At 41.9% G+C, this 27,846-nt stretch overlaps 1 protein-coding gene across 4 annotated transcripts in view; it reads right to left on the reverse strand.

Annotated features, from left to right (window-relative positions):
• Positions 1-27,846, reverse strand: part of DMD (dystrophin) — a 2,068,501-nt gene that overhangs the window by 26,626 nt on the left and 2,014,029 nt on the right. For all 4 annotated transcript variants that reach the window (XM_080795194.1, XM_080795196.1, XM_080795193.1 and 1 more), the window contains 3 exons: positions 27,039-27,197; positions 4,352-4,595; positions 3,446-3,569 (listed from right to left, as the gene is read on the reverse strand). In XM_080795194.1, the coding sequence (XP_080651320.1) occupies positions 3,446-3,569; positions 4,352-4,595; positions 27,039-27,197 (527 nt within the window). The remainder of the gene's footprint in view (positions 1-3,445; positions 3,570-4,351; positions 4,596-27,038; positions 27,198-27,846) is intronic.

Raw genomic sequence — 27,846 nt, forward strand, 5'->3', positions numbered from 1 at the left:
TGACCTCTTCTAAAATGTCAGTGTTATGAAAAATGTGGAGAGGCTGGGGAAGTGTTCTAGTTCACAGGAGACTAAAAAGAAATGATAACTAAATGCAAAATGTGACCCTTCACTGGATCCTGAATGAGAAAAAAAGAAAGCAAGCAAGCTGTAAAGAATACTACTGGCAGAATTGGGGGTATTTCAACTTAAATCATGTCTAGCAGTGTTGTATCGGTATTAATTTCCTGAGGGCGATCATTCTTTTGTGGTTATGTAAGACAGTATCTTTCACCTCGGAAGATACATGTTGAAGTATTTCGGGTTGAAGCATCATTATGTATGGAATGTAATCATTAAATGGGTCAGTTAAATATACAAATCAACAAACTCAAATAAAGCAAATGTGGCAGACTGTCCAATTAACTCCAATTCTGCCGTAGTTTGAAATTATTCTAAAGCAGCAGCCAGCCAGGGAACCTTGTAACGTTTTTAAGAAAAAGTGAGTGGGACGAAGGGAAGGGGTCACCAGAGGTAAGGAATTGCTAGTAAAGATCCTGTACACGTAGCTCATGAAAGCCAAATTTGGCGAGTTTGTCTTTTCCAACAGAACTAAGCTTCATGACACTGTCCCAGTTTTTAAAAAAATCTATAGCAACACACACACGGTACGCAGAGATGTACAGTGATAAGTACCTCACGGTTTGAGGAAGCCCTCCAACTTCTGAGCCTTTAAAAAGTCATTTTAAGGGGCACCTGGGTGGCTCAGTGGATTAAACCCTCTACCTTGGGCTCAGGTCATGATCCCAGGGTCCTGGGATCGAGCCCTGCATTGGGCTCTGTGCTCCACAGGGAGCCTGCTTCCCTTCCTCTCTCTCTCTCTGCCTGCCTCTCTGCCTACTTGTGCTCTCTGTCTGTCAAATAAATAAATAAAATCTTTAAAAAAAAAGTCATTTTAAAAGAATGCAATTCTCTCTCCACACTATGGTTCTGTAAATCCCAGCCTTATCACAGCTCAGACCTCCGACGTACAAGGCTACACGCTGCACTTAGTTAATAGCTGCGTGCGTCCTTCAAGACGGTGGGCTGGTTTTTTAATTTTTCCCTTAAAGGAAGCTGACTTACACACTTCAAGAAAAGATCACCTTTGGATTTAGTGTTGTCTTTCAGAGAACAAATGCAGCCAATCCCTTTTCTACTAGCCAGTTAGCCAAACTCACCCAAATAGAACGCTTCTCTCCCTGTTTTCTGTCCTACCGTGTGCCAGGATTTGGGTGCTTTCCTGGACACAGTGCTGACAGGCCTACGTCGTTACCACTTCTGAGCACCCAGGGTCCGGAATCTCACTTGTGAAAATAAGCAATGCAGTTTCACATGCTTTGCTCCAAGGTACAAAAACTCTGTTGTTTTTTGGAGTTTACAGACTCTGAAGATGCATACGATTTTTTCCTATGCCAAAGTCTCATTTTCAGTCCCGGCGGTCCAGGTGGTTCTAGTCAGATCTCACAGTGGGGAGAGAAGCTGATGCGAACACTGTCCTCAAGCACTGAGCTGTGATAAAACCACGCACGCCGCTTCACACACATTCTGCTCCTTCACAAAACAGCTGAAAGCTGGCTTTCCTGCAAGGTTTGACATCTCCGGAGGAACGCCGGACTCTGCCCACCACCTGAGGTTCTTGAAGTTCATCCTTCAGCCCCTCACCCACCGTCCTCAGTATCTTCCTCCATTCCTCGGAACCTCACTACCATCTGATGAGCCCCACCAGCGTGGTGGTCTCGTCAAACCCACACAAGGCCCCCTCTGACTGGTCTCCAGGTACAGTCTTTAGCAGCTCCCCAGGAGGCTGGGTCTTAGAGTAGGCACTGCTTGAAAGTATTTGATCACGTCCAACCTTGACATTTTCCTGACCACGGTCCCCTGATTCTTCCTTTTGGTCCTGCACTTTACCTCTCTATGCGTTACTCTCATGGAACACCTTAAGTACCAAATGAATTTGTCAACACACCATGATACCAGAGCTTTGAGGATGAGGAACCAAGGAGACACAGGTCTCTCCCTTTCTGTGAGGAAAGATCAAGAGGGTCCAGTATAACCAGTTTAGGATCCGGGGAAAAGGAAATGAAAGATGGGCCTTAGGACAGGATGAAGTGGGTGCTTGGGTGGCTCAGTTGGTTAAGTGTCATGATCTCCTGGGTTGTGGGATCAAGCTCCACACTCAACGGGGAGTCTCTCTCTGCCCCTCCCCCCACGTGTCTTTGGGGCTCCTGGGTGGCTCAGTGGGTTAAAACCTCTGCCTTTGGCTCGGGTCATAGTCCCAGGATTGTGGGATTGAGCCCCACATCGGGCTCTCTGCTCAGCAGGGAGCCTGCTTCCCGCCCCCCCCACCCCGCCTACTTGTGATTTCTAATAAATAAATAAAATCTTTTAAAAAATAAAATAAATTAAATCTTTTAAAAAAAAAGGGAGGAGGAGAAATGAGGGGGAGAGACCAAGTATTTGTGGCCTTCACAAAACCCCCCAGTGTCTAAGTCTAGCATGGTGGGAAAAGCCAGTAAGCGGATGGCTGGTGACGTTCTATCATCACTTATGCCTCATGCACTCCAGCTTTCCGAGAACCTGGTCCTAGGCAGAGAATACTGTGGAAGAATAACACTAGACCATTTCCTCGACAAACTCATCTTTCACTTAAGTCCTTACTGTGACTTAGCAATGTTCCAAATGTCTCTTCACTGTCCTCATGCCTCACTTGTTTTCAACGTTACATGGTCTTTTGCTTCACTGAAAAGACAAATTCTCCAACGTGCCTTCTCTTGGCTGAAGAATGCTTTTTCAGAAGTGGCTAACGCGTTGCCACGATACAACAGGCTGTCACTTCTTTTCATCCCCATTGAGTTCTTTTCTGCACTTGACCTGTTGCCCACATCTGCGTTCTACCTGCTTTCCCCTCCTTTGCTACCCCATCATGCAAAGGGAGGTCTTCCTCAAGACACTGGATCCAAGCACCTTTGTTCTGCGTTTCTCCTCTCATATCCTTCAGCTACCACTTCTGCGGGAGCACACTGTCACCTCCCCCAGCCTGCCCTTTCACACCACTTATAGACCTGCACTTTTGTTTCCTTCTGCACATTCTTCATCTCTACATCTTTCAAAGAATGCTGGGTTCCTACTTCATCCTTCAAAACTGTTCACAAACATCCATTCATCCTAAAGCCTTTTCTGTTCTCCAAAATGCATGAAATCTGACTACTACACTGCCTTGTTGTGAGCAACTGAATGGCCTGCCCTTTGAGGGGGCTTGGACAATGTGACTCATCTTTGGACCCCAAAGACACGTATGACAGTGGCTTGTAAGAGAGCTGAGATTAGGTGATTTAGCCGATGATGTGAACCTCTGAGCAAACAGTTCGCCACTTCCAGACCTTAAGAGAAAACCAAATCCAAGAGTAGCTAAGAGAACGCTTACCCATGGATTCTGAAGTCTGACTGCCGACCACCCGGAGCAGCATAGGCTGACTGCTGTCTGACCTCTGAAGAGAGGTAGAAGGAGAAGACACCGTTGTACCATTCACCTTGGCCTCTGCCTGGGGCTAAGGTATCCAAAAGAAAACAGGATTAGTTTTCAGGATAAACACTCAAATAACTGTACAAATTTAAAAGGATTTGTCCTAGGACTCAGAAATTAGAACCTTTTCTATACAAACTTCCCAAATTTTGCTGCTGATATGCTCCATGGGTACTGTCTTTGTACCTAAACTGTGCCCCCTTACACGTTTACAAGGAAATTACAGCTACCCTGGATTAAGAGATATAAAATCACTGAACCAAGTAACTGAACGATTTAGAAGGTCATGTGAGAATGGCAGAACCATGTGAGACCACAACAGTGCAGGACAGAATTCATACTTTTGTTAAGTATGAAGTAACAGGATGGAGAGGACGTATCTCCAACTTGAGCATTCACAGAAAGTCAGGACCTCGGGCAGGTAGGGCCTACTATAATGCACTTTTGCTAGGTTTTTGCTGGAGGCCAAACACGTTATGTTTTAGGAAGTAGAAAAAAAAAATCGAAAGGTCTACCAGGAAATAAGACCAACTTTTCACTTGTGGGAAACCAGGGGAAACCTTGCAGTATTTTTTTCCCAAGCTGAATTTTAAATGACTCAAAAAAAAAATTGTAGGAAACAATCTTGACCCAATATAAAAAGATGCACTAGCTTTCCTCCTCTTCTTACATCCCTGGAGAGCCGGCACTCTGCTCAGCACATCCTAAGTCGACAAGGGACTCTGAATTCTATGCTTTGGTTTCATGTACAATAGGAGAAAGGCATCTTGGTCAATATCCCAGCTTAGAGAGAGATGTGGGCCTCACTTGCTCTAGCAGCTGCCTGAGCCTGTGTAACTGTGACTCCAGCTGTTTGTTGTGATCCTCCAGGATTTGCATCCTGGCTTCCAGGCGGCCTTTGTGTTGACGGAGGAGCTTGGCCTCGGCAATGAGCTCAGCATCCCGGGGACTTTGGGGAGAAGTGGGCATCATTTCAGGAGGGGACGGCAGTGGGGACAGGCCTTTGTGTTCATGCTGCTGCTTGAGACGATCATATTCTGCTTGCAGATTCCTGTTGGCATCACAAAAGGTGGAAAAGAAAGAAAAGAAAGACCCAGAAAGTTGAAAATCATCATCCGATTTCATATAAAAATGGCAGAGCGATACATCTGACCACCACCACCACACACAACAGCAAGCAAAGAGAGGTACTTAATGAATGGTTTTTATGAGGACGATCTTCGCAATGCTTAAGAAATGAAAAGAAAATTGGAAGAGTCTGCCTGGTGCGCGAGGGGAGATGCTTTCCAACCTCTTAGCTTACGAGAGCCACGTTCAGATGAGCAGGCCGCAGTGGGTTCAGTCATTTTACAACCATTTCCCTACAATGTCACGTGATTACAAATCTTTATACCTCTGTCAACATAGGTTTGCTTAAAAAAAAAAAAATCACACATTCGCAACAGCAACGTGGAACAGCCTAGTAGCGTAACTGTGAACCCACCGCACTGTTGTAATAAACTGAATATTTTTGAAGAAATAAAGCTGCAGCTTTCCTGTGTACTTTCCTCAATACCCCAGCAGTCCCTCCTCCCCATTGCCCCCCGAGGAGATAATGTCACCCTGAATCCAATGTCTGGCATTACCTTGAACGTACGCACCAAGATTAGGTAGAACTTAGTCAAGATATTTGCCTGTCTGTCTTACTGACAAAGTGGCCATTTCCTGTGACTAAACCCATTATTCGGCATGTTCTTAAACCTTAAGAACATTATGTTTGAGAAGATACATACCGTTCTAAGAGTTGCTTTTTGCCTTCAACACCGTTTTGGAGATCCATCCCAGCTGATACATAACAGTTCCTAATTGTAATTGTTGTAAGGTATGATTCTGCTGCTTGACTAGGTTAACAACATTCTCGAGTCAGTGGATATTTAAGCTGCCACCCATCACTATTACAAACAGATACAATTAACTTCCTTCTATTTAAGAGATTCTTTACAGAACATAGCTGGATGTGGAGTTGCTGGGGTTTGAGCAATCTCTGTGTTCACGGCATCCTGTAGTACACAAACTGTGACTTTCAATGTATTCCTTCAGGTTTTCTGCTTTTTATGTTATAAGAAAATCTTCCTTACACCTCCATTTTAAAGTTTAATTCCCCCAGAATCTTTTGTGCCTGGTATAAAGATACAATCTAATTTTACTCTCCATCCCATAGATACGTTACGACGCCAGCCTCCTTGACTGTAAAGTCCATCTCTGCAATGCATCAAGCATCCATAAGTACACCAGCATGCTTCGAGCTCTCTGATAGGTGTACTTTTATGTCCCCATGCAGATCGCTCACTACAACTGGAAATAAATTGGTGTCTGGGAGGCCCTCCTACTTTGTCCTGCCTGAAAAGTGTCTTGGCTCTTCTTGTCAAAATTTGGGGCTTGAGTTACAGTGGGGTATATAGGTTCAACAGGGAAGAAGTGACTTCATGTTACGGAGTCTTCACATCCAAGAATGTGGTGAGCCTCGGAACTCCAATCTTATTCTACATCCATTAATAATGTTCTGTAATTCACTGGGTTTTCCTCCTCTAGCTCTTCATGTTGAATGCTGAAACCGTTTATGTTTTTTAATAAGGACATTTAAGGGTACAGATTTCCTTACTGCTTTAGAATTGCTAAGACAGTAATTCCAACGGAGGACACTTCCAGTTTCAGTAAATACCACAATAAGAGGACAGATACCCCCTGCTCACAGATGATACTTTGTCAGCTGAGAGAACTGCCTATCCCCAAATGGGGGAGGTCTGGATCTCTGGGAAAAGGCATGAGATGCAAGCAGAGTCTTCCCACTGTCTGGCTTGCAAAATATCATCTCGTGACCAGGTTTCTAGTTATGGAAATATTTTCAGATGTTCCATACTTGAAAGATCCACAGGGGTGGCATGGCTTCCAAAATGCCGGATGTCCACACAGAAGATGACATAAAATCCCATCTATTCTTGTTTTCTTTTTAAAGCTCTATCATGGTTTCTGGAATTGATGAAAGTCATACAGGAAATCAATACCTGATTTTTCTCATGTACAAGAATATAATCTCTGATCTGTTTTGACTGAAATCCTATCTATCGTCCATTAATCTGCAAGGAGGGCTGTATGTACACACTTTGTCTCATGGCCAAGTCGCTTTGACAAAGGAGTCCTCAGACAATTTATCGTAACAAGTTTACCCTGAGCCAGATGCTACACATCAGTCCTCTAGGTGGGAACCAGTGTAGTTGCTGACATCACTTAAATCCAATTCCTAACTACTTAACTGACAATCATCTAAATATTTCCGTGAACTTGAAGCGACATCCAATGTTTACAAGTTTCATTTGATGGGGGTTAACTTCTTAACCCCTTGTAGGTGTTCACTAGAAGAAACACACCTTTACTGAAAAGTCCCACTAACACCACCTTTTAACGGAGAATCCTAGTCAAGATTCTTCTCCCTACGAGACTGTTCATCCACAATGTTTGTTCTGAAAACACTACTTGTAGATGTGGACTACAGGACAGTAGAGCAAACGATTACTGTCTTCCCACCTACTTTTCACAAAATAGACAAGACACTACCTTTTCTGGACAGGTCTTCCTTGGTATCTTGATCCTCTGGGTCTAGTTGTCCAAACAGCTCTTTTTAGGAGTTCTAAGTGTCTTTGTTCAGAAAACACAGCTTAGTATATATAACACATTATATTTCTGTTTATGTTTTCCAGTGAAAACCAGAAAAGGCTCATTTGAATCTGCCAGGGCTTCCCAAAGCTGGGCTGTAAAGAATACCAATTGCTCTACGGAGACCCTTTCTTGCCTTCCCAGATGTTGGAAATTGCTCTCAGGAGACCATTTCCTTAAAGACTTATATCCTTCTTCAGTTCTGGAAGATTCTCAGCTATTGTGCCTTCAAATACTGCCTCTGTGCCATTTCTTCACCATTCTTCCAAAACTCCTCCTAGGACAGATTCTGGAGCCTTCTGATAAATTCTCCATTTCTCTGCATTGTTTTTTATATTTTTTACTTCCCTTATCTTCTCTTATGCCCTAGAGTCTAGAATTTGTTTGGTCTATTGACTTCAGTAATGTCAATGACCATAGTTTGCATTTCCAAAGATGTTTTTACAGATCCATTTGGTTCTTTGTTATTGTATTTTTTACATCTGTTTACATCAGCTCTACACCCAGTACCTGGGCTCAAACTTGCAACCCTGAGATAGAGTCTGGCTCTACTGACTGAGCCACCCAGGCACCCCGGTTCTTTGTTATTTTAATAAATGTGATTTCCTCATTTATTTCCTCTCCTTCCCCCCTCTTCTCTCTCTGTCGAATAGTTTTGTGGCTGTTCGCACCCAGGGCCTCTGGTCTACAGCTAGATCTTACACTGCTAGTTTGTGGCTCTTGGATTAAGGGGTATGAATGCACTTACTACTCTACTGCACCACCAGGCAGCAGGGTTCGGGTCCTGCTCTCCTCTGCAACTGCACGCCTCGCCTCCTCCCCAGGCTCTCCCCATTAGAGCGTCATGCTGCGGAGAGGCTGTCGTCCCCCCGCGGTGGCCCACATTGTTCATTCTCCATTTCAAGTCCAAGTCTGTCTGGGTGTATGTCTCTCCGGATATGTTTTTTTGCGGAGCCCTCATTTTAAAACGTGGGGGCCTCTGTCCGGGCATTTAAAGAGAATTTTAATAATGAAAGTCCACTGACTTCTCCCTACATGCTGCTCACCATGCCCTGGTTTTCTTCTTTTTGTTCCATGTGTTATCTACCACAGACATTATCTAAGATGCCTTAGAACCAGGGCTCAGGTTATCTTAATCAGAAGCCTACCAGGACATGTTGACTGTATGGAGGCACCGTCAGTGTTCTCTCAGTATGCACACAAACGAAATGAGTCAAACAAGTGGGGCACCTGGCTGGCTCAGCCAGGAGAGCACGGCGCAACTCTTGATTTCGGGGTTGTGAGTTTGAGCCTCGTGTTGGGTGTAGAGATTACTTGAAAAAGCAAATCTTTAAAAGAAATAAATGAGCCAAACAAGTGCCTTTTTCTTAAACCAATAGGTGACACACACAAATCTTCTATGAAGCTCAAGAACAAACTTGATTTTGTGGGACTAAGTTTCCCTCCTAAAGTTCTGAGGCAGGACTGGTTGTCCTGCCCAAGGTTCAAAACTGGCCAGAAAACAAGGAAAATACCAAGTTCTTGGAGGTCATATTCTCTTTTAAAGGTGTTTATTTAAAAGACTGATGGTGAAGTGTCGAGGTAACTTTTCCTAATAAATGTGGTCATGGTCACAGAGTTGTTTAGGGCATATTTTTGTTAGGGATTCGGAATTAAAGTTGTTCTCTTATATTTCAAAGGCATTGGCATAGATGTTTTTAAAGGGTGTCATGATACTAGATTTTTTTGGACACAGTATTTATAAAGCATGGAGCAGAGATTATTTCCATAAAAGACCAGTGGCATACTTACCCCTGTTCCAAGGTGAGTTGTTTTTTAAACCTTAACTACAAATACACAGTTTACTCACTTCAACAGTTGGCTGTCAATTTATATTGTTACCTATAATTTTGCTTTTCTTGTAGTTATACATGTACGTATCACCCCTATTAATTCTCTAATTGTTAGAGTGTATTTATGCTGTCATTTCAATATAGTTGAATATATGTCAGCAATCAGACGACGACTCCTCAGAGAATCTATTTACGTTCTTGATTATCTTGTAAAGTACATTTCTCTGGTAGCCCTCTAAAGAACACTAATTCAAATTCACTGCACATGGCTTTTGTCACAATTTCTTCCAGCAGCCAGTCATCCTAAGAAGAACTCTCCCATTATTAATTTCTTATTCCCTACAGAGCTTTAAAAAAATCCCTCCATTCTACACTTACATAACTGTATCTGAAGAATGTTTTTGGCATCAAACGTACAAACATGGTCATCCAGACACCAATTTACCTACAAAAATTTCCTAACCACAACATTTCATCCAAAAACAGCAGAATACACTTTTTTTTCAACTGCACATGGAACATTCTCCAAGACAGATCACATGTTAGGCCATAAAACAAGTCTCAGTAAGTTTAAGAAGATTGAAATTAAGGGCACCTGGGTGGCTCAGTTGGTTGAGCGACTGCCTTCGGCTCAGGTCATGATCCCGGACTTCCGGGATCGAGTCCTGCATCGGGCTCCCAGCTCCTTGGGGAGTCTGCTTCTCCCTCTGACCTTCTCTCTCATGCTGTCTTTCACTCATTCTCTCTCAAATAAATAAATAAAATCTTAAAAAAAAAAAAAGAAGACTGAAATTACATCAAGCCTCTTTTCTGACCAGGAGGGTATGAACTAGAAATCAAGTGCAAGAAAAAATACCGGAAAAAGACAAACATGTGGAGAGTAAACCATGAATGGGTCAACAAAAAACCACACAGACAAATGAAAATGGGAACACAAGGGTTCAAAATATTTGGAATGCAGCAAAGGAAGTTCACAGGGATACAAGCCTATGTCAAGAAAAAAGCAGTCTCAAATAATCTAACCTAGGCCAACCTATACTAACCTATGACTAAAGGAACTAGAAAAGGGAAAACCAACAAAGCCTGAAGTTCACAGAAGGAAGGAAATAATAAAGATCAGAGAGGACATAAATGAAATAGAACCTGAAACTAAGAGCTGGTTCTTTGGAAGGATCGACAAAACTGATAAATCTTTAGCCAGACTTGTCAAGAGAAGAGTACTTAAATAAGAAAGGAAAGGGGGAGAGGGATACAAAGAATTACATGCCAATAAACTGGACAACCTGGGTAAATTGCTAGAAACATAATTTCCCAAAAGTGAGTTACGAAGAAACAGAAAGTTTGAACACACTGTTTAGCAGTAATGAAACTGAATCAGTAATTAAGAAAACTCCCAACAAACAAAAGGCTAGGACCAGATGGCTTCACAGGTGTTTTATACCAAGCATTTAAGGAAGAGTTATTACCTATTGTACCTGAACAGTTCCCAAGAAAGAAAATTACAGGCCAATATCCCTGATGAACACAGATGAAAAAAATCCTTCACAAAGTATCAGACAACCAAATTCAGTAATACATTACAATGATGAATCAACATGACATGCCACATTAAGAAAATTAAGGGTAGAAGCCATATAATCATTTCAATACAGGAAGCAAAAGCATTTGAGAAACTTTAACATCCATTCATGATAAAAACTCTGAACAAAGTGGCTTAGAACACAGCTCAACATAATAAAGGTGATATATGACAAACGCACAGCTAACATCATGCCCAATGTGAAAACCTTCAGAGCTTTTCCTCTAAGATTAGTGACAAGGATGTCCACTCTCACCACTTTTATTCAATGTAGTACTGGAAGTCCTAGCCACAGCAATCTGACAAGAAACAGAAGGCATCCAAACTGGTAAGGAAGAAGTTAAAATTGTCACTATTTGCAGATGACATGATACTATACAGACTATTAGAATAAATGAATTTAGTGAAGTTCCAGGACCCAAAATAAGTAGAAATCTGTTGTGTTTCAGTACACTAATAATGAAGCAGCAGAAAGACAAAGTAAGAAAATAATCCCATTTTACAACTGCATCAAAAAGAATACCTAGGAATAAAATATAAATACCTAGGAATAGCATTTAACCAAGGAGGTGAAAGGCTTACACTCTGAAAACTCCAAGACTTTGATGAAGGAAAGATGACACAAACAAATGGAAAGATATTCAGCGTTCACGGATTAGAAAAATTTATTAAAATGTCCATACTACACAAAGCAATCTACAAGATCCAGTACAATCTCTATCAAAATACCAAAAGTATTTTTCAGAGAACTAGAACCCCTAACCCAATCTGTATGGGAACCACATTAAGACCCCGGACTAGCCAAAGCAATCTTGAAAAGGAAGAACAAAGCTGGAGGTATCACAATCCCAGATTCTTGGATTCTCCTGACACTGACCTTAACATTTTTTTGGATATTGCTACATCTTCTCAGGAAAGGGAAACAAAAGTGAAAATAAACTACGGGAACTACATCAAAGTGAAAAGCTTCTACACAGCAAAGGAAATGAACAAAACAAACAAACTACTAAAGGAAAAAAGGCATTTGCAAATTGCAAATGATGCATCAGATAAGGGGTTAGTACAAAAAATATATAAACAACTTCTACAACTCAACACCAAAACAAAACAAAACAATTAAAACATGGGCAAAAAACCTGAATATTTTTTTTTCAAAAGAACACATACAGATGGCCAATGGACACATGAAAAAAAAAAAATGTCACTAATCACATTAACGTCACTAATCAGCGGGAAAACATCACTAATCACATTAACGTCACTAATCAGCGGGAAGATGCAAATCATAACCCCAGTGAGCTAGCACTTCACACTTATCAGAATGGCCAGTACTAGAAAACCAAGAAACAAGGTTTGGTGATGAGATGGAGAAAAGGGAAACCTGGTAGACTGCTGGTGGGAATGTAAATTGGTGTGGCCACAAACAGTATAGAGCTTCCTCAAAAAATTAAAGATAGCACTACTGTATGACTCAGAAATTCCCCTTCTAGATATTGATCTGAAGACTAACTCAAAAAGATGAATGCACTCCCATGTTCATCACAGCATTATTCACAACAGCTAAAACAATTTAAATGTCCATTGAAATAAAAATGGAAGAAGATTAAAAAACAAATTTCTGCCATTTGTGACAACATGGATGAACCTAGAGAGTATCAGGCTAAGTGAAGTCAGAGATAGGCTAATAAGCCTATCATTTCACTTACAGATGGAACCTAAAAACCAAAAGGAACAAACGAACTGAAAAGACTCATAAATACGGAGAACTGGTGGCTGCCGGAGGGGAGGAGAAACAGGGAGACCAGGTGAATTAGGTGAAGGGGAACAAGAGGTACAAACTTTCACTCATAAAGTCATGCAGATGAAAGGTACAGTATAGGGAAGGGAAATAGTGTTGGGGAACAACCACATGCTGGACAGAATTGTTGAATCGCTATATTGTACACTTGAGACTAAGATAACATTGTATGGCAATTATACCTCAATTAAACATTGTAACTGTATGATGTTAGACAAAAAATAAAAAAAGTTTTTAAAAAGAGCGCATGAGGGGCACCTGGGTGGCTCAGTGGGTTAAAGCCTCTGCCTTCAGCTCAGGTCATGATCCCAGGGTCCTGGGATCGAGTCCCGCATCGGGCTCTCTGCTCAACGGGGAGCCTGCTTCTCCCTCTCTCTGCCTGCCTCTCTGACTACTTGTGATCTCTGTCTATCAAATAAATCAATAAAATCTTTAAAAAAAAAAAGAGCGTATGAGAAATAGAACAACGTGAAAGGACTCAACCTGTCAGTTACTCACATATGAAAATGAGCCAAGTTTGGCTCACGTTTTCTTTCTTTTAGAACTTCATGGATACTACTCTAAGAGTACTGAATGTTACCCTAGAATAAAAGATTACACTAAAAAGAAAAAAAAAAAGATTTCCTAAGCATGGGCACCTGGCTGGCCTGCAACTCTTTATCTCAGGGTCTGTCAGTTATACCCCATGCTAGGTATAGAGAATATATATATGTATCTTAAAAATAAATAAATAAATAACTTTCCTTAGCAACTAATGGATCTGAGAGTCAAATTGGCCTTATACCCAACCTGTGCACCTGGCCCCTTCAGCAATCGTTAACTACCTACAAGCTAGTTATGGTAAAGAATGTGCAAACAGTTTTTGTGTACTTTCTGTGAACTCACAGAGGTCAAGTGTTTTCAATGTCAGTCATCTACTCTTTAAATGGAACTTTCCATACCAATTGTATGGTATTTCTGAGATAAAGAACTGATGGCCACTTGCCAGTCATCAAGGTCTTCTTACCAGTGTTAGACCCTGACCTGTATACCAAAGCATCAGCACACACAAGGTCTACTCCATCAAGTGGGAACAACTACGAAGGTCTGCATCTAGAAAGATGAGGCCCGGAGAAATCCAGCTTTACCCTCATACTTTATAAAAAGGAGCTAAATCACAGCCACCACTCTGGATTGAAGCAAATTTAAGTGTATCATATAGAACTATTACAGCTACTATAAATCTAGCAAATTAGCAGTTTCTAAAAAAAGGTGGGGGGGAGACAAATTTTGCAAGCATGATGTATTTTAAAAACGGGAAATGGCACAGAGCTTTTTCAATTATAATACAATTATTTAAAGCTATACTGTAAAATTTTATCAAGCACCAACTCAGAAATACTCTTCAACTAGACTGAGAAAGACACGAGTGTGCCTTGGCAGGACCAGTGTTAATTAAGGAGAAGTTCATGGGGTGGGAAGTAAAAGTATGTATATCTTAGATCTGCCTTAAGCAAAACAGTAAAAAATGGCAGGAACCTCCCCCTCCCCGCCCCCCGCTCTTATTTCTAATCCTTCTCTCTTAACACTGTCACCCTTTCATGTATTCAGAGCTCTTAATTCCAGCGCCTTGCCTACTGAAATTTGCTCAGCATAAAGGTCTGACACAAGTCAATTAAACCTTACTGGGATTTCAGAATGTACCATTTCTTCCAGTACTATCTGCATTTTAAAAGAGATGCTGAAGCATGTAAAGAAAAATAAGACTTTTCTGGGGGAAGAGGGGGACACCTTGCCTTTTTGGTGCCCTTTACCACCCATGACTGAGGAGGAAACTGGAACATGGTTTGAGAGCATGGTTTTGGGATCAGGAAAACCTTGAATCAAAGCAAGGCTTGTCATGTGCTGACGCTAAGCCACTGACTTAAGCACTCATTTCATCAGGAAGATAAATGAGCCAGGATAGGGTCTATATTCCACATGTGCAACTTTCCTAGAACCACGGCCAGCACATTCTAAGTGTTCATTATTATTACTTCTTTCTCTCTACATTCTGCGCTTTTCAGATTTAGAACTCAGGTGGGATAAAAGCTTCCTACCAAAAAAAAAAAAAAAAAAAAAAAAAAGAAAGAAAAAAGCACTTAAATTATCTGAAATGAAAGCAGTGAAGTAACCGAGCTTGGCAGAAAATAGACACATATAGTGATTTGAAAAAGATTCTTCAGTATTTGTCCTCCATATATATACATCTGCTTTAGCCCCACCGCCATCCCCCGTCATTACTGTGGGAACCCCAGAATCTGGGAATTTCTGTGTATTTTCCATCATCTGTGCTCTGTTCAACTGTGTCACAGCTGAGCACCTAGGCAAAATAAAATCACTGAGCCTTTAAGATCTAGGATGAGATTACCTTAAAACTACCAAATTATGGCCATTGATTATGGTGGTCACAAAATATTCAGACTAGGCCTACAGGGCTCATGTATCTAGATGTACTCTATTTTAGGGATATGCCCTTGACACATCAGTGGCGACCTTGAGTTCTAACAGAACCTGACAATATTAAGGGCTTTTAGTTTCTTTATCTCCAATGACAGGTATTTTTCACAAATTTTCTGAACAGGGACCAACACACCATTGTCTGTAAAATAAATATACTAATCAAAAGTTCAACAAAAGAAGTGAAGAATTCATTAAAAAAAAAAAAAGTCCTCATTGTAGAGCTGAAAATAAGGCAAACAAAACTCCAAACAAAACGACAACAGCTATTCTTGACCATTCAAAAAACACACTAGGACTGGAGAGGTTTTTAGAAGTGAGCAATCTAGTCCCCAGGAATCGTACCAGTGGGAGAAGTATGTTTCAATTTTCAGACAAATACAGTAAAATATCAAACTTTCATTGTCTGTGGTCAGCAAAAAGCCGTAACATTCACTCAGAGGATCATAATTTTAAGCTTTGTGTGTCCCGGCTCGAGTCCCTCATGAGTAGTTAGACTTGGCCTTAAATTCTCCCCGTAAATTCATCTTGATGGCCTATTTTTCACCTGCTGGCACACACTGCTGTACACTTTGGCCATCTCTGATCCTCTGGCGTCCTCTGTTACAATGACAGAAACGACAGAAGCATTTCTTTAAACTAAGTCCCAGTAATTGTACACGAACGTTCAGGGAAGCGCTGTCCGTAAACAGGCACTCAATGCAACGACCCACGTGTCCACCACATGCTGACCGATGAGAAAACCGTGGCCTCTCCATATGATGGATATCATCAATAAACAAGCACAAATACACGCTACAACATATAGGTCTCTTTAGATATTATGCTACATGAAAGAAACCACTGACACAAGACCACATATCGTAGGATTCCACTCATATGTCCAGAATAGGCATACCCCCAGAAACAGAAAATAGATCACTGGCCGTCTAGGGCTTGAACCAGGCTGTCTCGGGAGAAGTGAACAGTGACCAAAAACGGGCAAGGGCTTTCTTTTTGGGGTGGGGAAATTGTTCTAAAATGGACCATGATGATGGCTGCACAACTCTGCAAATATACTAATAACCAGTGAATTGTAGCTAAAATGGGTGAACTGTATGGTACGTGAATTATATCTCAATAAGGCTCCTACACACAGTTAAGTTCTAGATTCAAAATCCTCCCTCTCCCAGCACACAGGATTATTTCCCCAGTGAAGACTACTTTTCTCATGCTCTCTCCTACGGTGGAGGATTCAAGTTTAACTCATGTGTTCGAAACAAAAGGGGTCTATACATGCACGCAGAATTATCTATGCAGATACTTCTCAGTACTTCTAGATGATGAATTTTAGTAAAAGCCTAAAAATAGGGCACCTTGCTGGCTCAGTAGGTTAAGCCTCTGCCTTTGGCTCAGGTCATGGTCTCAGGGTCCTGGGATCGAGTCCCGCATTGGGCTCTCTGCTCAGCGGGGAGGCTGCTTCCTCCTCTCTCTCTCTCTCTGCCTGCCTCTCTGCCTACTTGTGCTGTCAAATAAATAAATAAAATCTTTAAGAGCCTAAAAATAAGCCAGAAAATAGATGTTTCTGTCCTAGTGGAAAATGATCAAATCACCTCAACAGGTGCAATAAGGGAGCCGGGGCAAGAACAGTAACGTAAGAAATGAGAAAAACAAGGCAGCCCCCTAAAAATCAACCAAAAAAATGTATTTGTACACCCACCACTACACAGATTTGAGACACCACCCTTCACTCTTCTAGAGCTTACCTGCTAAGTGTGTAGAAATACTGGCCAGTGCTACCATGGTGATGACCCTGACCCTAACGTCAAAGGACGTGGAATTTTGCACTTTGCTAAAGCAAAAATACAGGTTATTTCTATTTCTGAAATAAACCCTTTGATTCACTAGAGAACTAGAGGAAAAGGATCACAGGGACTTATTTATGACTTGTAGTTAGCTGTCAGATGGCCATAAGTAATCCAGGATTGGGAGATACAAATTAAAAAAAAAAAAAGGGTCAACTTTAATTTTTAAGGTAGTTTAAAAAAAAAAAAGGAAAAAGAAGGATGAGTTGAGTCACGTGCAGAAGCCATCCACTTAAGTAATACACACCAGGAAACCATTTCTAACGGGGCATACCCAATGATAGTAACTACACCACAAGTGTGTATTTCCTCTTCATCTCTTCCATATATATTTTCTTCCTAGGAGGTCCCTAACCTCTCCCTAGGCCTCCACCTCCTCTAAGCTCATCCTCCTCCATACCCCCAAGCCCATTATTCCTCCATCCAGACTTCTCATATAAACTTCTGCCCCATCGTTTCAAATGTCTCCTGCATGTCTCCATTAGCCATGGGGTCCATGAACTAGAACTTGCTAAGCCACACAATGTTGATCTACTGATCATTTACCCTCTACCATTTCAGCGCCAGAGAAGTAATCTGCTTCCTCAAGTAGCATTCCACAGGACCACAGAGTAGCTACACATCTTTTAAATTTATACCTTAATCTGTTGAGATGAATGCTGTACCTACATTACTGTTATAAGATATAAAGAGGAAGCACTATCGTCCCATGAATTGAGAATATATATACATACATATATATGTGTGTATAAAATTGTGAGATATATATGTATCTCACATTCCAGGGGAGGCCTCAAGTAACAACTGGCTTCTGCATAAACTGCTTTAAAAAAAAAAGATTAAACAGTAATGGTGACAGAAGTCAAAGTGGCTATTTTGGGTGGACATCTTTCAAAATTCAATCAGTTAAGAATTCCATATATCAAACTAATTTTGTCAAGTTATTGGTGGAAGTTCTTCTTTGTGGTTTGATTAGAAAGCCAGGGTTACTCACTGGGATGCTCCATAAATAGAGTATAGAAAGGTTTTTCTATGGCCATGAGAGATGACTTAATACCTATCTTTGGATCTTCCAGACTAAATCATTTTGGTTTCTGCATTTATAGGGCTTCGCTGCTAGAGCAAATCAAAAATAACTACTGTGAGAAAAATCTAGGCTTCATCTGCAGAGACACCTGTTATAGCTACTTCCTCTGATGTCCCCCGAGAGGCAAGAGCTAGGCTTCTCACCAACCACAGGAGAGAGCCAACTGTGCTGTCTCCATGCGTGGTTTTCAAAATTTAGTACAGACTTGAATTTCCTACTACAAGCAAAGTCTGGGCCATAGAAACAGTACAGTTGGGCTAAGGTCAAGTAAGTCATTGGGTTAAACAAAGCTAAACCTGTTACTTTACTTCTATATTCCTCAATGCAAAGGTGAATTCGTTATGACCTTCCAAACAAGTGTTTCCAGAGCTGGTCTGTCCTTGGAATCACTTTTTTTTTTTCTTAAGAGTATCTTAGAGGTATTCTGCAGAACACATTTTAGGCAACAATGACCTCCTTCCATGGAGGAATATCATCTCTATGGCCTTTAATGTTAAGCTTTCAGCAATTAATCAAAGGCACTGGAAGCAATCACATGAAATATCTTCTGTCTCTGTTATAAAAAGGACATTAGCCAATGATCACATCAAGTGTTAACACTGTTTAAGAGTCCTGGACTGCCCAAGTTTGAATCCAACCCCCATTTCTTGCTAGCTATACAACATGTCCTTCGTACTTGGTGCCATGGAGTCTTGATTTGGGAGACAACTTCTCCTTCACAGGGTCATTGTAAGGATTAGGTAAGATCTCCTATGTACGCACAACAGTTCTTGTCTATAGCAAGGACATGGTGCTTAAATGACATCTATTTTTTATTTCTGTTACTATTTAGAGCCGGGAAAATGGTGTTTCCTTTGGAAGGTGCATGCTCCTTTCATTCACATTCAGAGATCAACAAATCATGTTTCCTCTTATCCCACTGGCTGCAGGGAAGCTGGGACCCTATCTGAATCTCAGTTACAGCAGCTGTGCTAATCCCTACTACGTTCACCGATTTCTTGTTTAGACGGTGGCAGTCTCATCACTATGCTTTTTTCAAATCCTTTTTTAGAAAGTGAATACACAGAATCAGTACAGCAAACTGCTCTTTGAATGTCTTTGAACCAAGAGAACCTGATGCCCCTGCACCCAGTTCGTTTTCCCTGTGGACTGACCTTTGCCAACCAGTAGATTTTCCTGTGTGTTCTAGGTTGTGTGGTCTGGTTTTGAATGATCATTTCCACATTCCCTGATCAAAAATTTTCCTATAATCCAAGTTCTCCCTCCTCCATCCTTCCCTGGCTCCATTCATTCAGTGACCTTCACATTTCCCCATCCCTTCTTCACTCACCCATGACAGCCTTAGCTTGGAACCTGGCCATCTTGTTTCCATGATCTTTCTACCCATCTCCACGCCTTTAGCTCCCTCTTCCCCTTCTCCAAAAAACTCCACCATTCAAATGCTTACAGGATTAAACCCAAACTACTTAGCAGGACATATAAAGCCCCTTTGCACAGTGGTCTCCACCTACCATCCCACTACTCTCTCTTTCTCCTCTTTTCATGCTCTGGCCACACATTACTCTCTGCCCCACCAGTCATCCTCTCCCCTCGCTCGGCCTGGGAAAGTCCTAATCGGTCCTTAGCTTCAACTCCATAGGTGAAGGCGTCTCCAGTCCCTCTGGACAGAATTAATCCTTTACCTCTGCACCCCCAGAGCGGTTTAACAATGGGTTATCATGAGCTGTTTATGATTAGTTTCTTGTATTTTAATGCCTTCTCTTCAATTTTGAGCTCTGTGAAGGTAAGAACCAAGGCTTAGTCATCTTTGCAGCACCGGCCCTTGGAAAAACACAGGACGCATTCACTATCTACTGAACTGAACTGGAATTATATCCTGAGGCCTGGAAAGTAACTAAAGAAAGTGAGGACAATAGTCAGTTCTCCTACAGCAAGACGGTGTGGTAATGTAAGCCTACAGGACGAGAAGGGTCTTCATGAAGGGACACTGGATTGGAAGAGCTTCACCTTTAACCAGGCTGTTCAAGGAGAGGACAGCCGTACCTGTACCTTCTGAATATGATCACCAGAAAGGTTCTTTGGTTTCTCTGCTAGTCCCTCAAGACTATCCAATTTCCTGCGCTAAGAATCTAAGCTCACCACATACTACTGTGATTTTCATTCTGATTTCCAAGATGTCCGTTTTGTGAGATGGAGGACCTGGAATGGAGCGACAACCCCAGTCTCTAAAAAACATACACTCCCCGTTTAAACAGATGAAGTATTTGTACATAAATGCCAGGCTGTTCCCCAAAAAGGTTTAAGGCAACATTAATACATTGAGTGTAACAAGACAGTTATAAACAGAATTAGGATCAAGGGAGAAATAAATTGTCCTTCTGGGTTATCCATCCCCTTCTATGAAATGGATACGATGAATTGGTCCCCTCAGGCTTTCATCTGATTAACTCCAGATAAGCTGAAGGAAATTCCGTTACTGGACTGGTTAGTTTGAAACTGAGACTCTGAATCATGGTGACTCCACCTCCCGTGCCTGAGCAGAGCCAAACTGGCTGACTCCTGTCCACCTTATTAAATCCAATGTGTCTGCCTTCAGCTCCTCTTCACAAAGCGTCCCTTCATATGGTGGTTTCCCTTGCCAAAACAGATCTTGGGTGTCTGATTTCTGAGGGAAAACTAGCCCCCTTTATCTAAGCTCTGCAGCCCATTCCTTTGGGGGCACATGTTGCCAAGTGACATGAAGGCCTAGTTTCATGAAATTCCTCACAGACTACTGCTCTTTCTCCCCCAATCCAACTTCAAAGAAATGGACAGACCAGCTAGGAGAATCCATCCCCACTGATTACCAGTGAGATTGACAGGGCATTTGACATTCATTCCATTATGCTCTCTACACCCATTCCAAACCCTTAGTTCTTCATCTACCACAGTCTTCAGAGGTGGCCCTTCTCCTCTTCAGAGCCACGCCGCCTCCTGTGCCCATAACCACTCTCCCTCCTGCCCCCTCTGGGCCAATGCTCCCATCACCCCCAAGTTCTCCTCCCTTCTTTTTCTGGCATATTCCTCCAGCAGGTAGAAGTTATTAGGGATTTTTAAGTAAAAAGAGAAGACCAGGGTGAACCCCACATGATACTGTATGAAATAATCCCAACAAGCACAAATATATTTGCAAAGATTTGCATGTGTAGAGATTACTTCTGAAAGGATACCTAAGAACCCAACACGGCTGGTAGCCTTTGGAACTGGGAACGCTACAGCCAGGGGAGAAGGTTGGAGGAGGACTCCTTTTACTCTATGTGCCTTTCGAACCATTTGGATTTCATTTAATGTGTATGATGACCTATTTCTAGAAAGGTAATTAAATCGACATCGTAGGGGCGCCTGGGTGGCTCAGTGGGTTAAAGCTGCTGCCTTCGGCTCAGGTCATGATCCCAGCGTCCTGGGATCGAGCCCCATGTCGGGCTCTCTGCTTGGCGGGGAGCCTGCTTCCCTTCCTCTTTCTCTGCCTGCCTTTCTGCCCACTTGCGATCTATCAAATGAATAAATAAAATCTTAAAAAAAAAAATAAATCGACATCGTAATGTTCCAATCTTCCAGAGTTCCACCGAGCCCAGTGTTCTTCTGCCACACACTGCCTGGGTAGGTAAAGTCACTTGCACAGTTTCAACTACTACTTGGGAGCTAGTGGCTCCTAGGTCTAGTATCTCTGGAAGCTTCATAGTTCCACTTCTGACTGTCAGACATTTACATGTGGGTGTGTCCCCAGGCCCTCAACTTAACCTCTCTCACACCCCATTCACCGGCTTCGAGCTACTCGGCCCTTGCAGAAAGAGGTCTATAGATGATAGTGTAAATATCATACACTGATATTTGTTTTAAAACTAGAGATGAAGAAGGGACCTGCTTCTCCTCTTCCTTAACTGTCAGTCCACGAGGCAAACAACCATCATCTCGCCACATGCCCTCCAGAACTGGGACTCGGTCCTTCCCTCCCCAGATCTGTGGAACCACCCCATCAAGCAACTCTATCTCTGCCCAGAATGCTACTCACATCCAGCCTGTCTCCCCCTTTTCTGTTGCCTGACTTTAGGCCCCAGTGATCTCTTGTGGGTTTCCATGATACCTCCCAATTTGAATTCCTTCTTCCAGTACAGTTCTTTTCAAGGTCCCCATCCACAGAGTTGCTGGAACAATGGATGTTAAGTGTAAATCTAACAGTATCGTCCTGGGCTTCTGCCCAAGCGGCTCCCTGTCCCAAGTGAGGTGGCACCAGGCCCTTCCCCACCATGCCTTGTCCACTTGCCCAACCTTGTCTGCTCCTACTTCCTGTCTCATCACAAAAATAACACAGCTGTTTGCAGTTTCCCCCACCGTTCTCCCTGCCATTCCTTTCCCCCCACCCTTGACACTTTCTTCTCCTCCCTCTGCTTAAATGGCCGACTCCTGACCTCTTTCAGCTTCCCTTCGTCTTGGTTATCTCCTCACCATCACTAGCGACTCACACAAAAGCCTACAGAAGGAATATGAAGTAAAGACCACAGAGACTATGCAAAGAATGGCCAGCCTTGGGCCCAAGGTCATGCCGTCATTTACAATGTCAAGCAACAGGATCATGATTTCCATCGAGTTCAACCCTGTGGCAGAAGTAACCCATCTAGAATTTCTGAGACTAGAACATTTACAATCTGGCGTAATCACTGAAGAAATGAAAAGAGGCAAGGAAAACTCAAATTCAGACTCCACGATGTCCAGTCGCCCAACAACAAGGGCTATGAAAGGTCCCGAATAGGTACTAGGAATGCCCACAGTTCCCCGCTGTCATATAACAAATCTGCTGACAACTTTAATTCACATCAGACTTCCCTGTGAATCAAGTTAGTATGTACCCTCCTTTTAGACTCGAGAACAATCTAATGAATTTGCTATGCAGGCAGCAGGATGACAGAGAGTTTTAGTCTCTCACAAAAGCTACCTTCCTTTTTATTGCTAGGGTCACACCTAAAATTCCTGGGCAAGTCTTACTTCATTTAGACAATGCAGAGAAAAATACGTGGGAATCTGACACTACTGATTTCAGTCAGGAGAGCACATGGTTTTGAATCTATGCAAGAAAAAAGCCAACTCTGAGCTTGCAATGCTGAGGACACACAACAGATCCAATTCTCAATATCTAACTGGTCTCCATCCAGTGACAGTGAATCTGAATGATCTGCAGAGTGAGGGTAAGACATTATGCTAAAGTGAAACATTAAAGACTGTCAAAGTCACTAGTCACCCAAGTTTATGAGACACTATGGAGACAATTCAGAGTCAGATGTAGCTTTTGCTCAGAGCTATCACTTTGTTATCTGTAGTGCTAACAATCAGTGAAGAGAATGCCAATGGGTGAGACATACATGGTCTAGGATTTGGAGGATGGATGTTTAACCCTCTAAATTTATGACAAAGCAATGCTTGGTGCTAATCAAGAAGTCTGGAGAAGGGACGTACTTTGAAAAACAAGCAGAAGAACAGCTTTGAAAAGGCACTGCTTTATAAAATTAGGCTTTAAAAATAATTTTCGTCAAAAGTACATGCGTGAGTCCTACAATTAAAATAGATCCACCTTCATTTCATTCATTCCTTCCATTTACTCATCAAATATTTATTGAACACTATGACCAACAACTCAGAGAAACGAATCCTAAAGACCGAGTAACACACCCCTGAGACACTTCTACATTGGCCATTCTCTCTTCTCCAACAGGACTGTGGGGAGGTGTGGTGAAGAAGAATGATAGAATTCAAGAACATATCTCCTCAGGAGTGGGGATCTCCAAGCCTCTTTCCTTTGCTATCTGTCATTTGGAGGTAAGTCTGAACTACAGAATAAAGGAACACAAAATACAGAGAGATATGGTAAGCATAAAGGACAATGTCAATTTCAAATATTGATTCCTGGGGCACCTGGGTGGCTCAGTAGGTTAAACATCTGACTCTTGGTTTTAACTCAGTTCATGATCTCAGGGTCATGGGATCAAGCCCCATGTGGGGATCAGGGGGGAGTCTACTTATCCCTCTCTTTCCCCCTCTGCCCGTGCCCTGGCTTGTGCCATGCACACACTCGTGCTCTCTCTTGCTCTCTCAAATAAATAAGTAAGAAATCTTTAACTATCCATTCCCATTTTCTCTAGAAGTATGCTTGTATTAGTCTGATTATATAGCCCAGTTTGACTTAGGAAATACAGTCAGCTTGGCAGGTCCTGAGAGAGGGGAGGGCATCTACTGAGCCCCTGGGTTCTCTCAAAGTAAGGACAGGAAAGGGTGAACCAAAGCCCCTTAAGCACCACTCAATTCAGGGATCACGAAGGCAAAGCTACGGCTCTGATACTCTTTGAGCCGAACTGTGTGACGAGAGGACAGAGCAAAGGAAACCAGACGGTGTACTTTCAGGAGGGGAGCTCTGGAGAGACATTTCTTTGGAATTTGGTAGGAAGTGAAAACGTGACAAAGTGGAGGGAGGAAGAAAGAAGCTCTTCCTGACCTTTACTTGAGGGTCAGAACGACTTACAGAAAGACTTGCATCAACATCAGATCCCTCATTTCGGAGCTGTAAGAAGCCCTGGTGTCGATCTTCTTTCTTTGACAGAATAAACCATCCCATTTTGGGGGAATGGTCTTGGATATCTTTAAGGAGAAAGTGGTTATCACTGTACCTCAAGCACATGAACTGGTTTATTCATGTACAGTCCTTAATAATACTGCCTCAGGGCTCCTGGCTGGCTTACAGGGGAGCATGCAACTCTTGACCTCAGGGTCATGTGTTTGAGCCCCACAGTGGGTGTAGAGATTACTTAAATAAAAAAAAAACTTAAAAAAAAAGAATACTGTCTCGAGTCAAGGTACATTCCAAGGAATATGCCACAATTCTGTGTGAATTTTGTTTACAAAGAATGACTCTCTTTTATTCTCTGGTACAAGGGTTGGCTATTTTGAGTCAGAAAATCTGGACTGGAAGTTGGTTCTGCCATTGGCTGATTGTGAAATCTGGGTCAAGGCATTTGAACCTCAGTGAACCAGCATTTCTCTGTCCTTCTTGACACAGCTTTAACGGAAATTAAATGACCCGAATACATTAAAGTGCTCTGGAAATAATGAAATGATAGATAAATGATAGTTACCAGTACTCTTTACCAAAACCTTTTGGTCTGGTTGTCACAGTATGGAAGCAGAGTGTGCCAACAACACACAAGACCCAACTCTTACCCAATGACATGGAAAGATACGTTGCATAATGGCAACAATCCTATTGTACAAAAATATTTTATTCTTGGGTAACATCAAATTTGACTTATAACGCCAATTCCAACTTTTCTTTTTTTGCCTCTGACCCCTAAAGTAACTACAGATTTAACATAGAGGGATACTAAGGAGGATCCTCAATAAAGGAGGGGGAGATGTTTTATCTACCATCACCTTCAAGGCCAGACTTATTTCAAATAAGGCCAAAAATAACGTTACCATTAAAACCAACAAAATGTTCAGTATTACCTCCTAGATGGTACTCGCGGGGCATCCTTGCTGTATTCTTAAAGTTAGGTTTTTACCGAACATTTCCTGATTACCCCCTAAGTATTCACACGGTACTAGGTACTCCAGGGGACCATTTCCCCCAAAAGCATTCACTGTTTTTGTTAGACTGAGGAAATGAGAATAACTAATAAAAAGGCAAACCATCAGGGAGTTCTCTGAGAAAGGTTCACATGACTCAGGGAATATAGGCAAAAGATTGATTACTTCCAAATGTCGGGATCTAACAGTGCTCTATGGAGAAGGATTATTCTGAGGAAGGTCACAGAGGATGGGTAGGAATTCCTCATCAGTTATGGAAGGAATGGGGGTGAGCAGGAAGGCTGAGAAGCAAGCTTGAGCTTCAGAAAGTGGATGAGAGCAGGATATATTCAGAAACAGCTGCTGCAGCAGCGTGGCTGGAACACAGGTACAAAGGAAGATAATGTTGTAAAAGGAAGTCAAGAGAAAATTCTGGAAGGTTTTAAGTGCCCAGCTGAAAAGCTTGATTTTTCTTTTTTCTAGATGCAGAAATGCAATGAAGTTAGAATGCCACGAAGGGTCTTGGTTCTGGAAAAATATACAATTCAAGTCAGTATGGAGGCATGAGAAAGAGAATAAGGAGAAGCCAGCTGTGTAAGGAGCATGGCCACAGGTCAGGGGTTTTCAGAGCTGGACAGAGAGCAGTGGTGGCACAAAGCAATGGATGAATGGCAGTTTGCTTTTTCATTTTGATGTGAGATATTGCCCCAGGGCACCAGTTCTCAGGCACACTGCACTGTCTAGATCCACAGGTCTTGGTGCCTTGGGCTAACCCGAAGAGACAAAGGTTCTCAACTCCCACAAATTTGAGCAACTGCTCCTTTAGAGACTTGCCTGGTAGCATTTGTCTAAAGAAGGTACGGTGAATCAGAAGTGGTCATATGGAAAAGCCTTTCTTAACCAAGAGGCCTGTGATATAATACATGTGACACAAAAGCCAATGTCCAATGATTTCTATGATCCTGACACCACACGGTACCCCCGATTTTTACATCTGTGTCCTCTCTGCCGTCATTGTGCATCTTCTCCAGGCTTTTCACTTCTACGGTTTCTATTTTTCCGTGAACATCTTTTTGAGATGATGACTGACAACTGGAGTTGTCTCACTAATCTGCTATGATGGCGAGCAGAAATGATGTCCATGTTCGAGGATGGAAAATAAGATGCATGAATTCGTTCCCAGATCGGACCAAGCCAACGAACCTACTTTCTTAAATGCTTTGAGGCAGATAATATGGCCAAATATATGTACAAATCATATAATCATGAAATTAAAGGACTTGCTTTGTTCTTAAATTCTATTCTCAAATATAAAATCAAAGCCTCTGAAACACATGCAACAAATCAATCACCACCATTAGCATTAATTCCTCTCACCCCTAAATTAGGACTTCTTAATTATACTACCGCGTTCATTTTCTTCTTTCAGGTAACAAAAAAGGAGAGAGAGAGAATCTGTAAATGGATCTAAACAGATTATTGTGGAAAACAATTAGACACAGAATGACTCTAAGTGAAGATTCCTGGCGCTTTTCTATGTGTGCACGTGTATGCACCCTGCATACCAATGACAAAGCTAGAAAGAAAACTCACCTGTTTTCTTCCTCAAGATCTGCTAGGATTCTCTCTAGCTCCCCTCTTTCCTCACTCTCTAAGGAAATCAAGATCTGGGCAGGACTACGAGGCTGGCTCAGGGGGGAGTCCTGGTTCAAACTTTGGCAGTAATGCTGGATTAACAAATGTTCATCATCTCTGGAAAATAAAATCAAAGGTTTTGGTTTTTTCCCCCCTTATTTTGCTTTGGGGGTCAGGGACTTGGGTGTGTATTTTAAAATAGAAACATTTGCTCTTAACCATTAATTAGACCCTTTTTCCTGTTTCTAAAGACATTTTGATATTTTGAGGTTGTGATCTATGATCTTATTGGTAACAATTCAAAGTATTTCTTGCTCAGATTTTCAAATGAATTTGGCCTATTTACATGGGTAAATGAGTAGCAGAACTACAGAAATACTGGGACTCTATGTTGACCATTAAACCAATAGTTAACAGATATTAAAAGACATAACAATGGCTCTATAATGTTTATGCTACCAAGCCTGTCAAGATAATCTGTTCACTAAACCCATGCTCTTATTAATAATGACCAGGGAAAAAAACCTTACAACCTTTATAATAATGAATATTTTCTTCAGGGGAGGACAAAGTGACCACAAAGTGTTGCTTTGCTAAGTCAGTTTGCACTTACAAAAGCCATAGAGGCAAGATGGTAACAATAATGAAACTGGAGACAATTGATGGTTTCATTCAATTATTGTTCAGAGAGAACAACAAAAACTGGAAGGAAAAAAAAGCCACTGGGATGACTAATTAAAAGAAGACTGAATAACTCATTCTTTAG

Source organism: Martes martes (assembly GCF_963455335.1).
Source record: "Martes martes genome assembly, chromosome: X".
Lineage (NCBI taxonomy): Eukaryota > Metazoa > Chordata > Mammalia > Carnivora > Mustelidae > Martes > Martes martes.